The sequence below is a fragment of the Seriola aureovittata genome, chromosome 2, assembly GCF_021018895.1.
Source record: "Seriola aureovittata isolate HTS-2021-v1 ecotype China chromosome 2, ASM2101889v1, whole genome shotgun sequence".
In the NCBI taxonomy this organism is placed as follows: Eukaryota; Metazoa; Chordata; class Actinopteri; order Carangiformes; family Carangidae; genus Seriola; species Seriola aureovittata.
In genome coordinates, this window is record NC_079365.1 from 13234640 (window position 1) to 13248850 (window position 14211).

At 39.9% G+C, this 14211-nt stretch overlaps 2 protein-coding genes across 2 annotated transcripts; one reads left to right on the forward strand and one right to left on the reverse strand.

The window, feature by feature from the left end:
• Positions 1–220: 220 nt before the first annotated feature.
• On the forward strand, positions 221–5349 carry ctsz (cathepsin Z). The gene is made up of 6 exons (XM_056392580.1): positions 221–510; positions 1932–2095; positions 2320–2499; positions 2589–2739; positions 3653–3815; positions 4476–5349. The coding sequence occupies exons 1-6, from the start codon at positions 374–376 to the stop codon at positions 4599–4601; spliced, it is 921 nt and encodes a 306-aa protein (XP_056248555.1). The 5' UTR covers positions 221–373; the 3' UTR covers positions 4602–5349.
• Positions 5350–5636: 287 nt separating this feature from the next.
• On the reverse strand, positions 5637–12745 carry nelfcd (negative elongation factor complex member C/D). The gene is made up of 15 exons (XM_056392577.1): positions 12511–12745; positions 11358–11470; positions 11066–11175; positions 10806–10915; positions 10518–10625; positions 9969–10121; positions 9544–9674; positions 9059–9224; positions 8840–8974; positions 8012–8151; positions 7534–7648; positions 7352–7447; positions 7100–7240; positions 6243–6372; positions 5637–6019 (listed from the first exon to the last, which is right to left on the reverse strand). The coding sequence occupies exons 1-15, from the start codon at positions 12565–12567 to the stop codon at positions 5985–5987; spliced, it is 1740 nt and encodes a 579-aa protein (XP_056248552.1). The 5' UTR covers positions 12568–12745; the 3' UTR covers positions 5637–5984.
• Positions 12746–14211: the final 1466 nt, after the last annotated feature.

The following is a 14211-nucleotide window of genomic DNA, read 5'->3' on the forward strand; positions in this document are numbered from 1 at the left end:
CAGAAATGCATCCCATAGTGTATGTGAAGCTAACACGAGCCTTCAACAGTCAAGAGTTAATTGTTGTATTTCATAAATGCGTTCCTCAACATTTTAAACCTTAATCCCAAGTATGTTTTCACCCACTGCCTCGTGTATGGTTATTGTTCAGAAGTAGACTACACGTAACACCTTGTGACCTCCTCTCGTGGGTGTCTACGTATGATGAGTTTAAATGGTCACATGACTGTAGTGTAGGTACCGGTTCCTCAACACGGAGTTTACAGACAGACAGACACACCAACGTAGAGGTCGTCTCTGCTGCTGTGAACGATCCCCAGACTCTCCTGTCTTCTCCCCGGTGAAGAAGCCGCTTCGTGGAGCCGCCTGCTCGATGCTAGAGATGTCTCCGAGGGCTGCGGTAATTGTATTGTTGTCGGCCGTGTTGTCCGGTGTGTCCGCGGGAGTGTTTTTCAACCAGAAGCAGCCCTGCTATGTCCGCACACCGAGGAGAAACGACTTTGGACTGAAGTGAGTAGAACAGATTTGTTTGCTCTTCAAGATGAGCTAGCTAACAATTACGAAAAACTGAAGGTATTTTAACCATGTAGCTAACGTTAGCTCAGACAGCCGTTAGTTGTTATCAGAAACAGCAGCAGGCGGGGATCAATATGTACAGTTAAACCTAACTCACTCAAAGAGTAAGTCTTGATAATTGGCATATAAATATAGTTAACTTAAATGTAGGGGGAGAAAGTGGCGTGTTTTGGTTTAATCTCATTGTCTTTGTGTCATTTGCAGTAAAAAAAAAAAAAAAAAAAATACTGGTTAGACAGGTAGTTGTAGACTCATGCCCACCAAATGTTTATTTAATCACTTTCCACAAGTCACGAGTGTTGGTTACTCACATGTTGAGGAAGTTACCAGCACTGTAATTTCCCCTGAACTTGAGCTGTTGTTAACCCTGAAAGACTGACACGTTAAAGTCATACAGCTACAACACTGGCAGACAGGGCTGCAGCATGGTTTTTCCAAAAAATAACTTCATGTAAATTTGATATCTGCTCAGTTTTGTACAAATGCTATTTCTAAGCCCACTTCAGATGTCCATGTACAATGTGCAGCTGTTGTGGAAAATACCAAATCCATTTCTTTAATGAATACAATTTTTGTCTAAGTTATGAGATATTGAGTATAAGACTGCAACTAACAATTATTTTCATTTTGGTGTTTTGATTAATCATTCAGTCAATGAATTCAGAGCTGAATGTGATATATCTTTGTCATGGTTTCACTAGTTTTGGTGGATGATGAAAATTATTTACTGATTATCAAAATAGTTGCAAAATTTTTTTTCTGTTGGTTGACTAATCAATTAATCAACCAGTAGTTTAAAAAATGTCACACTCGGCCTTCAGTATCAGTATTTGTCTGCCCATGTGCTTCTGAGTATTTGCACATCACAGTCTTGATTAGGAGAGCGAGTAGGTTTCACTGTTCCTGTAAAGCTTTAAACACTTGTATCTGGACTTTCTAAGATATATTTAAATAAAGGAAATGAAACAGAGGGGTGATTCAGCATGTTTATGGCTGCAACTAAGGCACTAATGTAATTCACACATTCAACTACATGATTAATCATTTAGGCCTCAAAATGGCAGAAAATTGTACAAAATGGCCACGAGAGCCCAAGGCCATCTGCAAATTGCTAGTTTTGTCCAACCAACTGTCTAAAACCCAAAGAGATTCAGTTTGCAATGATCTAAATCAGTAAAACAGTTTATTATAATAGTGAGAACCTGGGACCTTGATGATGTTTTGCATTTTTTCTTGATGAATGATGTAAATGATTAACCGTACAGTCTTTTTTTTGTTGTTACATTTACCTTGTGTGTTATTGCTTGTGTTGCTGTTGCAGAACTAGATGTATCTAATGTCCTGTCTATTCACAGGACTACTGCTCGTCCTCATGAGTATTTAAACATTTCTGATTTGCCCAAGTCGTGGGACTGGAGGAACATCAACGGCACAAACTATGTCAGCACGACCCGCAACCAGCACATTCCCCAGTACTGTGGCTCCTGCTGGGCCCATGGCAGCACCAGTGCAATGGCAGGTATGACTCACAATAAGTTTCCTACTGGGGAATTATAATATGCTAAATCATTGTTTTTCAATGGTGGTGTAGATCAGCTGGTCCGCACACAAAGAGTCAGATGTATTTTAATATAGATATAATAGTTTCACTTCCTCTTTACACAGAAGTCACTTGAGAGAAATTGGTCGGCCTGCTTTTTATATCTCATCTGTATTAAAGTTCTGAATTTGCTCTCTCACCAGATCGCATCAACATTAAGCGTAAAGGAGCATGGCCATCTGCCTATCTCTCTGTCCAGCATGTGATTGACTGTGGTGATGCCGGCAGTTGCCATGGAGGGGATCACACTGGAGTTTGGGATTATGCTAGCAAACACGGGATCCCAGATGAGACCTGCAACAACTACCAGGCCAAAGACCAAAGTGAGTGTCCTCCAGAGCACAAAGTAATGGTTACAATCACTTACAGAGTCTGAGTCTGAGCTGTGGATTCTCTTTGTCCCTCTCCAAAGAGTGCAAGCCCTTCAACGAATGTGGCACCTGCACCACCTTTGGAGTGTGCAATATTGTGAAGAACTACACCCTGTGGAAAGTGGGAGATTATGGAGCTGTCAGTGGGAGAGAGAAGATGATGGCAGAGATCTACGCTAGAGGACCCATCAGGTTTCGTTTTTGCTTTTTTTTTTTTTGCTTTTTTTTCCCAGTCCATTGGGTTTGATTTTTATGCTTCATGTGTCCAGGCAAATTTTAATTATATAGCAGATTTTACTACACTCAATGTGGTTTACATTAAGATGTACATGCAAACATCTGGCCATCCAAACATGGCGAGGAACCCCTTATCCCACTCACAGACATGAACCACAAGCAGACATACACAGTTACTAATCATAAGTCTGAGAACATAGAAAAGTTTCAGTTTGAAAGTAGAAACAGTTGTGACAGATCTCAGGTCATCAAGAAGTTCAAGTCACAGAAGGACAAAGGGTAAAAAGTCTTTCACAACCATGCAGCTCCACAAAGGAGCGCAAATGGGAAAAAAAGAAAAAGGAATGAAAAGAATTCAGATGAATGCAACGATCAGACTGACTTAGACTCTTGTCTCTCCCCTTGACTGCAGAAAAAGACAGATGAACTATATGGGACATCACTTGTATGTTTCTGATAGGAGTTTTTAAACACATGATGTGAGGTTTACACCTTGCCACCATTTTGCTCAGTGGCAGAAAAAAATGCAAAATTGGGCACCTACAAGAATCTGAAATGGAGCAAGCAAGTAGCAACCACCCCAGCTAAATGTAGTAGTTAAAGAGACCTGTCAATCAAGGCAGCACACACCCAAACATACCCCTGCTTTATGCTGTAATGAGCCCCTTCTACATAGTCATTTTTTAGCAGTAATCTGGTCACTATCAAAATAAAGGTTGAAGGTTTAATATTACAAACACACATTTTCTCCTGTCTCCTACATCCTTCAAAGGAAATCTCATTGTTAAAACATTAGAATTAGAGGGTCCACATTCAGCTGCCCTTTAACCAGAGGGAGGATGTAATCTGTGACGTTTGTTTTCTCCAGCTGTGGGATTATGGCCACAGACAAACTGGATGCCTACACCGGAGGTCTCTACTCTGAATATCATGAGGAACCTTTCATCAACCACATCGTGTCAGTGGCAGGATGGGGAGTGGAGGATGGCGTTGAGTACTGGGTTGTGCGTAACTCCTGGGGAGAGCCATGGGTGAGTCCTCATCAAAGAGAAAATATCACACAGTCAAAGTAGGAATGGTTGTTTTCTAAAAGATGACTTGTAGCAGATTTGAATACAGGTAATTTCCCTTGTTCACAAGAATATGTCACTTAAAGCCCCTGACAACCCCTGTTAAGGTAAAGGAAAACCATCCTGACTATCCTAAGATTTTATTTATTAAATGTCTGACATTGCCCAACAAGATTTGAATAACAGTGGCATCTTCCTGGAAACCTAAGCAAACAGCCTCTGTCATAAGATTTAAATATTGCCAAATTCTGGGACTTTAAATGACTTCAAACCAGAAAGCAGATGTAACAACACAGTCAGAAATAAGATAACCTAAACTGTTGCAGGTCTGATTAATAAACTGACAAGTATTTCAGTTAATAAATTAGTTTTACTGATTAATTTGTCAAAATTTTTTAGAGAATCCTGTGAATCTACTGTGAAACTCTTTAACTGCAGCTGAATTTATAATTTATTGTATAAACGTGTCCCAAATTGGGGCTGCAATGAATGACTATTTTCAGTATAAATTAATCTGATAATTTCTTATGACCAAGGTGGCTGTTTGGCATTTTGGCTGGAAGATTATTACAATACTTAATTATCAGAAAAGGTTCTGATTTATTTATCCTCTCTCTTTAGGGTGAGAAGGGATGGCTCAGGATTGTGACCAGTGCTTACAAGGGAGGAAGTGGCAGCACATACAACCTGGCGTTGGAGGAAGACTGCATGTACGGTGACCCAATTGTCCCTAAAGCCTACCTCTAGAGGAGACCAGCACTCAGTGTCAGAGGTCGTCACTGCACACGCTCATAATGTCTTCCTGTCTTGGGCAGAGGGAAAGTTTTTATATGTAAAAGCTTGAAAAGGGAAGTTCAGAGTTTTCTTTATAGAGATCGTATCTGCGATTATTTTTTACACTTGTAATCAGGGGTCAGATTTCACTTCCAACATCTTCCAGTTGGATATTAGACCTGCTTGAATTAATACAGATTTTCTGTTTTTAATCACAGTGGGATCTACAGACTTTTAACAGTCTGACACTTTTAAGTTGGAGTGAAACACATCAGTGCAACTAAATTCTGTGCTAGAGGAAAATTTAACCACTGCATGCTGAACAGCTACATTGGGATAAATACATTCAGTTTACATCATCAAAAAGACATACATACAGAAGGTTTTCAGTTTTAATCGTCAAATGCAAACTGACTCAGCCAAAGAACAGAGTGTTTATAATTTGTCTTGCACTGCACCAACACTGAATGTTTTCAGCATCTGGTGTTAATGTATTGACAAGATTGCACTACAACCTGATGCAGGGTTGTACACAAAAACTGGAAAAAAAAAAAATCAACTTGAAGTGTGCCTTATATGCATTTGCGTCAAGATTTATGTAATTTTCTGTTTGTTTTCAAGCTGAACAATCAACAGATCTGATATTTTCAAAAAACTGATATCTTGTGTTTCAAACTATGCCAATAAACGCATCACTTAAAAAGTGATTCTCAACACAAAAGCTGTCCTTTAATCAGTTACTCTCCATCTGCCGGGCTGAAATGTGGTTGTAAAAAGCTCAGTTCACGTTATTATACAGTTTCTTAGAAAGTCGGGCGCGTTCTGCAGCACAACCCACCTTATCCAACCCTCTATCAGCTGTTTATCAACCGAATATGCTCAGTACAGGCTGAAAGCCTGGCCTTTATTTTATACAGTTTTCTTAATGAGTCATAAAAATGTGACCAAAAGAGTGACGTTTTATGATCATGATTGCATTAAATAAAAATAAAAAAATGCACTAAAGAATACATATTCAGGTTTTTATTTTAAAACATCTTGAACCAACATAAAAATAGAAAATCAAATATACAGGTGAAAAAGAAAAATATTTTGCTGCATCTTCGGACAGCTTCCTCTGAAATATTACTATACTTCCATCGTTCTACCAGCTCAGTGACATTTGCCTTTTTGTTGTCTCAAGAAATACTAATCCTCATTCACTTGGTCAAACCGACACATCCATCTTGTGTCCAAGCGATGTGTTTCAATGTCAAGCAGAGCATTTGGTTATCATTGAGACCACAGATCCTCTGTCCCTGTGAGGTCTTCTTGGTACATTCTCCAACAAGAAAGTTTTCAGTGTCATTCTCCAAATCAGTTAATCATGATGAAGTTTGACTTGCAATGAGCTGAAAAAACAAAAAAACAAGGAAATAATAACCACATGTTGCTTCAAGAGGATGAGAAGTTTTTCCTGTGATCATGTGAGAAAACCACTTCCTGCTCATGTTTGCAAAGCTCTGATGTTGTTGTTGTGCATGGAATTAATGAATTAGAGTATTTTTAAGTATTATTCTGTCTTTGAATAAGTAGCATGACTGTGCTGTCACAAAATGTTAGCATATTGCTTACCAATGAACTCAGCAACAGGATCGTGTTCTCCCTCTGTGCGGATCGTCCCTGCGATGCTGTCGTTCTCCAGGATGGGCAGGAAGAGCTGAACAAAGTCTGATGTGTAAGGAGGTGCGATCACATCTAGCACCTTTTTAAAGAGAAATAATGGAGTTAATTAGTTTGTTCTAAAGGTGTGTTTTAAAACACAAGTTATGTATATTTTCTGATGGGTGTTTTTGTAAGCAATATGTAAATGCAGTAGTAAAACAGGCCTGTTTTCAATTATGATCAATTGACAAATGCTGATTGGTCAACACTAAGACAAAACTCACAACCATTTCTCATATTTACCCTGATAAGCAATTAAATAATTTTATTAAATACACCCTGTGCACAAGACTCACCATTCTCATGGTGGCAATCTCAGGCTACTCAGGCTATAACTTTGATGTGCTCAACAAAAAACAGCACATCATGGATTATGGCTCTGAGTAACATTTAAGATACTCAATTGTTAACCCTTTCCAGGCATCTTTTACCAAAAATAGATTCATCTCACAACTATATCAAAATAAGATTACTGACTGATATCACGTTGGTTAGAGATTCAGTGTTGACAAAGTTTCAATTACTTGCCGGGCTCTACTCAAAAATATTCTTAAGACTGGTCAAACTTAATTTAGTATATAAAACAATATATTCAACTTCACTCAAGACCATTTTATGGCCTTGAATGTGTAAATTAGTTTGAGACTTTCAGAATCTGTAGACACCCAGTAACTTCTGTGATGGAGGAAAATATTTAAACCAGAAGTCACTTCCCTTTCCCAAGTTTTACCTCTTTAACACTTATGGAGATCAGAAGCTGCTGTTACCTCAGTGACAAAGTATCGGATGAGGGAAATATCCGTGTTGAGTTTCTCCAGACACTTTCGAATATAACCAACTACAGGCAGGACGTAGCCACGACTAAGCAGGTGAACCATTCGGTCCAGCAGCGTCTTCTTCAACTCCAGCTGAGGGGAAAGTAAAATCAACATGTCAGCTGAGAGGTCTCAGTCACAGCATACAGACTTCTGTTGAAAAGAGAAATGAGAATCCTTCATTTAACCCAGAAAAACACACACCTGCTCCATGACGTCCAGCTGAGAGTGCTCCGTCTCAAACAGTTTGATGAGCAGCTGGAGGACCTGTGGATGCAGCAGCTGGTGACACGTACAGATCTGTGCAGAGGGAGAGTTTGCTTTTAAGTTGAACTTCTGTCTTTAAAGACTGAAAATGAACCTTTCATCTGGTAGTAACCTCCTACCTCATCCAGCAGAGCTAAATGTACTGGAGTGTGGTCTGTCTGGAGCTGAAAGTACCGCGGCTCAGACACTGTCCAGTCCACCCACTTTAAAACCCCCATGGCAACTACTGGAAACCTGAACACCAACAGACATGAAGTCAAAGGGGTAGTTAGTGGAGAGTCAATGAAAATCATTTTATCAAAATAAAGGGTTTATTTGTACATTTACTTCATCATTTTCAACAGTTTTTTACTCCAGTATTGTAAAACTTTGTTAACACAAGTTGATAATATGGCAATGTTATGTTTACAGCTTTTTCCATTGCCCCCAGGTGGCTGAAAATAATCAATAAATACACCTCAAAGAACTTGCACAACTATTTGCACTAACTGAATGAGCATTAAGCTATTTACATTTTACTGTTTTACACGTTCGTTCGTTAACTATATTTAGGAGTTAGCAGGTTTTGCAACAATGACATTTTGCTTGTCCACTCACCGGATGCACTGGTACAACGTGCCGAGTTCAGCCACCAGCTCTGTAGCTCCTTTGTTCTCATTGCAGCACAGGTTGTGCACAGTTTCTATGGCCTTAGATGTTGACTTCAGCTCGTCTTTATTGATGTTGACTCGCTTGTTCTGGGATTGAATAGGTGTCACATGTTAAAAAGAGAGTTCAAGAAGCAGGTGTGGAATGAGGGAACTTAAAGAAACAAATGAGCATATACAGTGGAAGTCAGAAGTTTACGAACACCTCAGTCAAATACATTTAAACTCAGTTTTGCACAATTCATGACATTTAACAGGTACTTCAACAGGTACACCTCCAGTTAACTCAGATTATGTTGATCAGCCTATCAGATGCTTCTAAAGCCATGACATAATTTTGTCGAATTCTCCAAGCTGTTTAAAGGCAGTCAAGTTATCGTATATAAACTTCTGACCCACTGGAATTGTGATACAGTGAATTAAAAGCGAAATAATCTGTTTTGAAACAATTGCTGGAAAAATTACTTGTGCCATGCACAAAATAAATGCCCTTACTGACTTGCCAAAACTATAGTTTTCTAATATGAAATCTGTGGAGTGGTTAAGAAATGGGTTTTAATGACTTCAATCTAAGTGTATGTAAACTTCAGGAAATAAACAACTTACTATTGATCAAAAGCAGGTGACAACTGCGTGTTATACCTCGCCTGGAATTTAGTTCAACTACCATACAACTACTGAAAACAGGTTTGCACATATGTCATTTTCTTTTTGCTAACAGCAACACATTTGCATTATTATATCAGCACATTTCAAACAGTAGTAAACTGTTCTCTACCTTTTTCCACGTCTCGACCACACTGGCAGCGTAAGCCAGGATATGGATGTATTTATGTTTGTGGTCTTGGTTGATTTTTGATCCAGGCTTAAACAGCGACTGCATAAACAGGTCCAGAAAGGCAGGCACCCTGATCTAAAGATGAGAACAGTAAATATTTCAGTCATCAGCACTTTAACAAGCTCGTAGTGGACATAAACAAAGACGTTCTGTCCTCACCAGCTCCACAGGAGGAGGGTCCATGCTGCTGAACATCTTGAACAGAACTGTGATATCTGCAGGATTCAGGGCTCCTTTCGACAACATGGCACCCAGCGCCTGGCAGGCTCGAGGGTAGGCTGCTGCTGTACCGAGTGCGAGGGTTATCTGACTGGCATCATGACCTCTGAGTAAAAAACGCAACCACATAACGTCAACAGTGAAATTTGGTATTTGTTACACACACACAGAAACACAACAAGGCAGTGTCCTGGGGCTTGTTGCAGGAGGCAGATTTGCTGGTTATCTGGATAAGTTTGCTGAGTAAAACCTCAATCACTCCATGTTCTAGTTTTGAATGGATTCCTTGTTTTATTCAGCATCCTCATCTACATAACCTCATTTTACAATTAAATTGTATCCACTTGATCAATTATACTCTGTGAAACTACTGAGAACAGACCATGTCAAACTTGTAGATTTCCTGCTGAAGGAGACAACTGTACCTCTCGTGTGCGGACTTCTGCACCTCCTGGCCGATCCTACGAACAGCTGAACCGCCTTGTTCCTCCTGAGCCAGGATGGACATCATCGCCTGGGCGAAGAGGTAGGTGTGCTCGCCGTGACATACCATCTTCTACAGGAGAGAGGACGAAACCACTCAGCAGAGATCATCAAACACGGGAACAGGAAACCAAGAACAGCACTACAATAACAGTTTAAATATGTCAATCTCATATTTTTAAAAAAAACTACATAAAACTGCAAGATACTAAGGTACAATATAAAGGATCTGATATTTGAAAAGATCAAACCAGATTTTACAAAAACTAACCAAATCCATAATGAAAAGGGCCCTAAAAAAATAACTGGTAAAGCTTATGTTTCATAGAATCATGGTTGACAGAGAGTAAGCGTAAGTAAGCCTCACAGCAAATTCTGGCAGGTTCTTCTCCAGGTTTTCCTCTCCTCCATCCAGCAGCGTGGCCAAAGACGTCCTCAGTACTCGAGAGAAAACCTCCAGCTGCTGACACGCTGTAGACACACTGGTGATCTCACCCTGATAACCAGCATCTGAAATGAGCTGAACACAAACAGAGGACACGTGTGACTAAATGAACTGCTGCAAAGCAAACAACTGTTCAAGTTCAGAAAACTTAAACAACATGGCAAAGACATAAATGACTTTTTATCCCCAAATTTACAAAAAAGTATGTTTCATGTTTAGCTAACTATTAAACTGATTATTTTCTATTATTATCAGTTCATCGATCCATTTGTTCACAATGTTTAGGTTATAGAAATAAATAATGCCCAAGTATCAAAGTGGATTTCAAATTGCTACTTTTTCTGAGCATCAGCTAAAACATCCCAAAAACTTTTAATGTAAAATTAAATCAAACACAAAAAACACAGCCATCCTCACATTCAAAAAGCTAGAACTAGCAACACAAACATGTTTCTTTTTGTGTAAGTATACCTTTACAGTGAAGTTGAGCATCAGGCAGTCTGGGTGAGCCTCTGCCAGCTTGTAGAAGAGATCTCTCCACGTGGTGTGAGCTATCATCTGCTCGAGCCAGGCAGGAGTCTAAAAACACAGCAGACCCTATTTGTTTCATGTCTGAATATCTTCTCTACTTGTCACACTGACGATTTCACAAAATAGCTGGTCCATGAGAACTTCAGTTATATGTAACTTTTATGACTAAGCCTTTTCACAGGATCCTCAGGATTTGAAGGGAAGTGTTCGAGTGTTCAGAAATCTCACCTCTCCCTCAACAGTGAAAATAGAATCAGCTTTCTGGGGGTCAAAGTGTTTTATCAGGAGACTCTTGAGGTGATTTTCTACTCGCTCTTGGACCTGAGCAGGCTCAACACCTGCAGTCAAAATAAAGAAATGACAGATTAATAAAAGGTCAATAAAGCTGCATGGTAACAGGTGGAGATGGGGAATGTTTTTTTCTAGCAGAGCAATGGTGACTCGAAGCCCCGAAAACGTGATGACAAATCTTGTAGTCTGTCACCTACCCATCTGGATGAGCCACTCTGCCAGCAGGTTAACAGTCTGAGCCACAGCAGAGTAGTTTTCAGAGAGAAGCTGGATGACATGTTCTGGAGATCCACCTGCTTGGAAATACCTGTGAGAAAAAAATATGGTTTCAATCATTCAATTATTGTAGTAGATTAGTAGATTTTAATATGTTTCAAGTGTCCTCTTTTATTGGTCAAGTTACCAACTTAATTTTCTTGTTCTCACTCCAAATTACGCAGGTGTTATGGAGGGTGAATATTATTTTTATACGAGGAGATAGGTGCTTACGTTTTGAGGGTGTTGAAGATTGCAGGCTCCATGATGTAGTCCCTGCTGGAGAATTTCTGCAGACAATCTTCCTGGGTTTTCCCGTCATTTTCTCCTTCAACATAACCATCCTCCTGAAAGATACATAAGTTTATGCTTCAGTAATATTATCTCTGCTCTGAATACAGTGAAATGTACATAGTGGAGACAACTTTTAGATGACTGAGGAGAACTGAGAGGTGCCATAGAACAAACACCATGAACAATATTTTCATGAAACGATCAGATATATTATCAGACTGTGACATATCTACTTCATGCAGCAGTTGCACAATTTACTGACCATCATCATATTTAAAGCACATCATCATTAAGTTGATTTATCGTTTTGTCTCTCAATTGCCAGAAAATAGCGGGGAAAAGCTCTGTGACAATTTCCAACATGGTGACTTTTTCCTTCATCTAGTTTTGCCCGAGTAAAAGGTCCGAAACCCAAAGATATTCAGTTTACAATGCTATAAAAACAGAGAAAAGCAGATAATCCTCTCATCTCATCCTCTCATGGATGTCAGTTAATTTTCTGTCAATGGGCGAATCGTTAAATATCCTAATCCCTGCAGCTCTGTCCAAATGCGCTGTTCTTTAGTTCAATAACTCAGCAAAACGTCTACAACAAATTGACTTCACGTAAGTGTATATCTGTGAGGTCCTGTGTATGTGTATGTGACTATTGCTGGATTTTCACTGTCCTTAAAAACTATTTGACAAACCAGTGTCTATAAGTGTAGTAAACACAGCTGGAAGTAATTTGGCTGATTGGTTTAGCGACAGTCTTCTATAATTAAAGGTTACACACCAAAAATAAAAACGCAGAGACAGAGGTAAAACTAAAGGTTTATTGGCAATTGCAGATAAGTGAGCAGGATAACGGTTAGCATGTCGACCAGCTGTGTCGTTAGTTAGCCTGTAGCCGGCTAACCGAGTCGCCAAGCTGCTGTGAGTTGTGATCATGCGGGGCATCCGAATACTACAGCTGTGTGGACACACCTGTCTCTGCACATTAATTCTGTGTTGTCTAAACGGTATTGTACAATTATCACAACGAATCAGCAGCTGGTGGGACTGCAGCTAAGCTAACGCTGCCCTAGCTAACAGCAACAAGTCCTCTTCTCACCGTGTTGCCATCCGTGCCTTCCCAGTCTCCTCCGCCGCTGTAATACTCCTCGTCCATAATGACGGGAAAGAAGTTACTTTTAATTGGCTGCAATAACCAAGCTGTGAGTTTAAAATCTTAACGTGACTTGTGCGTGTTTCTCTCACGTGGATGATGCTGGGGGCAGCTAACCTGTTTAGCTAGCAAGCTAACAACAACAGTAGGAAAATTATTATTCGAAAATGGCGAGACGGTGATCGACATGCCACGCCCCCTAAGAGATTGGAGTATTATCCCCTGAGTTCAGGCTGTCAGGTTCTGTTGTCTTAAACACAGCAACAACCTGACCCAACATTAGAAAAGTCCTCTTAGCTATGTTATTTATTTTCTGTTTGTATATTTTTTGCCTTTTTAATTTGTACTGATCTTACCTCATTACACTGTGCCCTGTTTTTTTTTTTTTTTTTAAAGAGGTTTGCACTAATGTATCACTTGCCATATTGTTGTACATTTTCTACTTCAATAAAGAGGGGAAAAAGCCAAACACTGAAGCTGAACATTCAGAATGTGAGGTCATGGTTTTAAGCTTCCTGATCATCAGATCGACTTCAAACTGAGCAGGTGTATTGCTGAGGACCCAAGGATGAGCTGTGTCGACTGTCAAGTTTTTTGGGTGAGCAGCTCTCAAGAAAATCGACAGAGATATTTTAATTATATTATATTTTAAACTACACTTGCTACTATGGTAACCATGGTTTCTTTTGACCTCAGATCCCTTCGATGATGAACGAAGAATTTTTCTACGTGCAACTTGGACAGATGATGATGTCACATAAAATGTGACAAATTGCAGTCGGTTTAATTGGTAACATTTAACTTTTAGAAATGGGACCAAACTGTGGCTGTGCTCAGAAAGGGAAGAAAAATTGCAAGAAAGAAAAATATGCGGTTATGCCTGGTTAAGAAACTGTGTACTTCGTAGAGAGGTACCTGGAGCATGTGGCTTTTGAAAAAGTGGTCTAGTGAACAAGATTAGCCACCAAGGAGAAGCTAGCTGTGAAGATTGTGAGGAAGGAAATAATCAAGTTTGGTAAAAGAGAGGTGACCATACTCAAGAAAATCAGGAAGCTTGACCAAGACAAGAACAACTTGGTCAGGTTTGCCAAGCATTTTGAGTATAAAGGACATGTTTGTCTGGCATTTGAAATGCTGGACATAAATATCTATGATTTCATCAGAAGCAGAGACTTCCAGCCACTGCATCTGTCTGAGATTCGAGTAATCACACAACAAAAGCTGGTGGCTCTGAACACCCTCAAGAGCGTAGGTCTGTCACATGTCAAGCCAGACAACATAATGTTGGTTAATCATCAGCAGCCCTTCAGGGTGAAACTCATTGGCTACAGGGCCCCTGAAGTTATCCTGGGCCTTCCACTTGATGAGGCTGTAGATATGTGGTCTCTTGGCTGCGTTTTGGCCTTCATGTACCTTGGCCAGAACCTGTATCCAATAAGGTGTGCATATCAGGTAATGAGAGCCATCGTGCAGATGCAGGGTCTGCCTGATGATCACTTGCTGAATTCTGGAATCTATTCCAGCTGCTTTTTCAGCAAAGACAAAGACTCCTCTAACCCTTCATGGAGGCTGAATACAGAGGCTGAGTACATGCTCCTAACAGGCTCCAAGACCAGGCGGTATAGAGGCATTTTTGACAAGTTAACC

Coding starts and splice junctions, on each gene's coding strand:
- ctsz (XM_056392580.1), top strand. CDS start 374: ATGCTAGAGATGTCTCCGAGGGCTGCGGTAATTGTATTGTTGTCGGCC. Junction 2,500..2,588: donor CTACCAGGCCAAAGACCAAA/GTGAGTGTCCTC, acceptor CCCTCTCCAAAG/AGTGCAAGCCCTTCAACGAA. Junction 2,740..3,652: donor TACGCTAGAGGACCCATCAG/GTTTCGTTTTTG, acceptor TGTTTTCTCCAG/CTGTGGGATTATGGCCACAG.
- nelfcd (XM_056392577.1), bottom strand. CDS start 12,567: ATGGACGAGGAGTATTACAGCGGCGGAGGAGACTGGGAAGGCACGGAT. Junction 7,448..7,533: donor ATTTAGCTCTGCTGGATGAG/GTAGGAGGTTAC, acceptor CCCTCTGCACAG/ATCTGTACGTGTCACCAGCT. Junction 7,241..7,351: donor AGCTGGACGTCATGGAGCAG/GTGTGTGTTTTT, acceptor CTTTCCCCTCAG/CTGGAGTTGAAGAAGACGCT.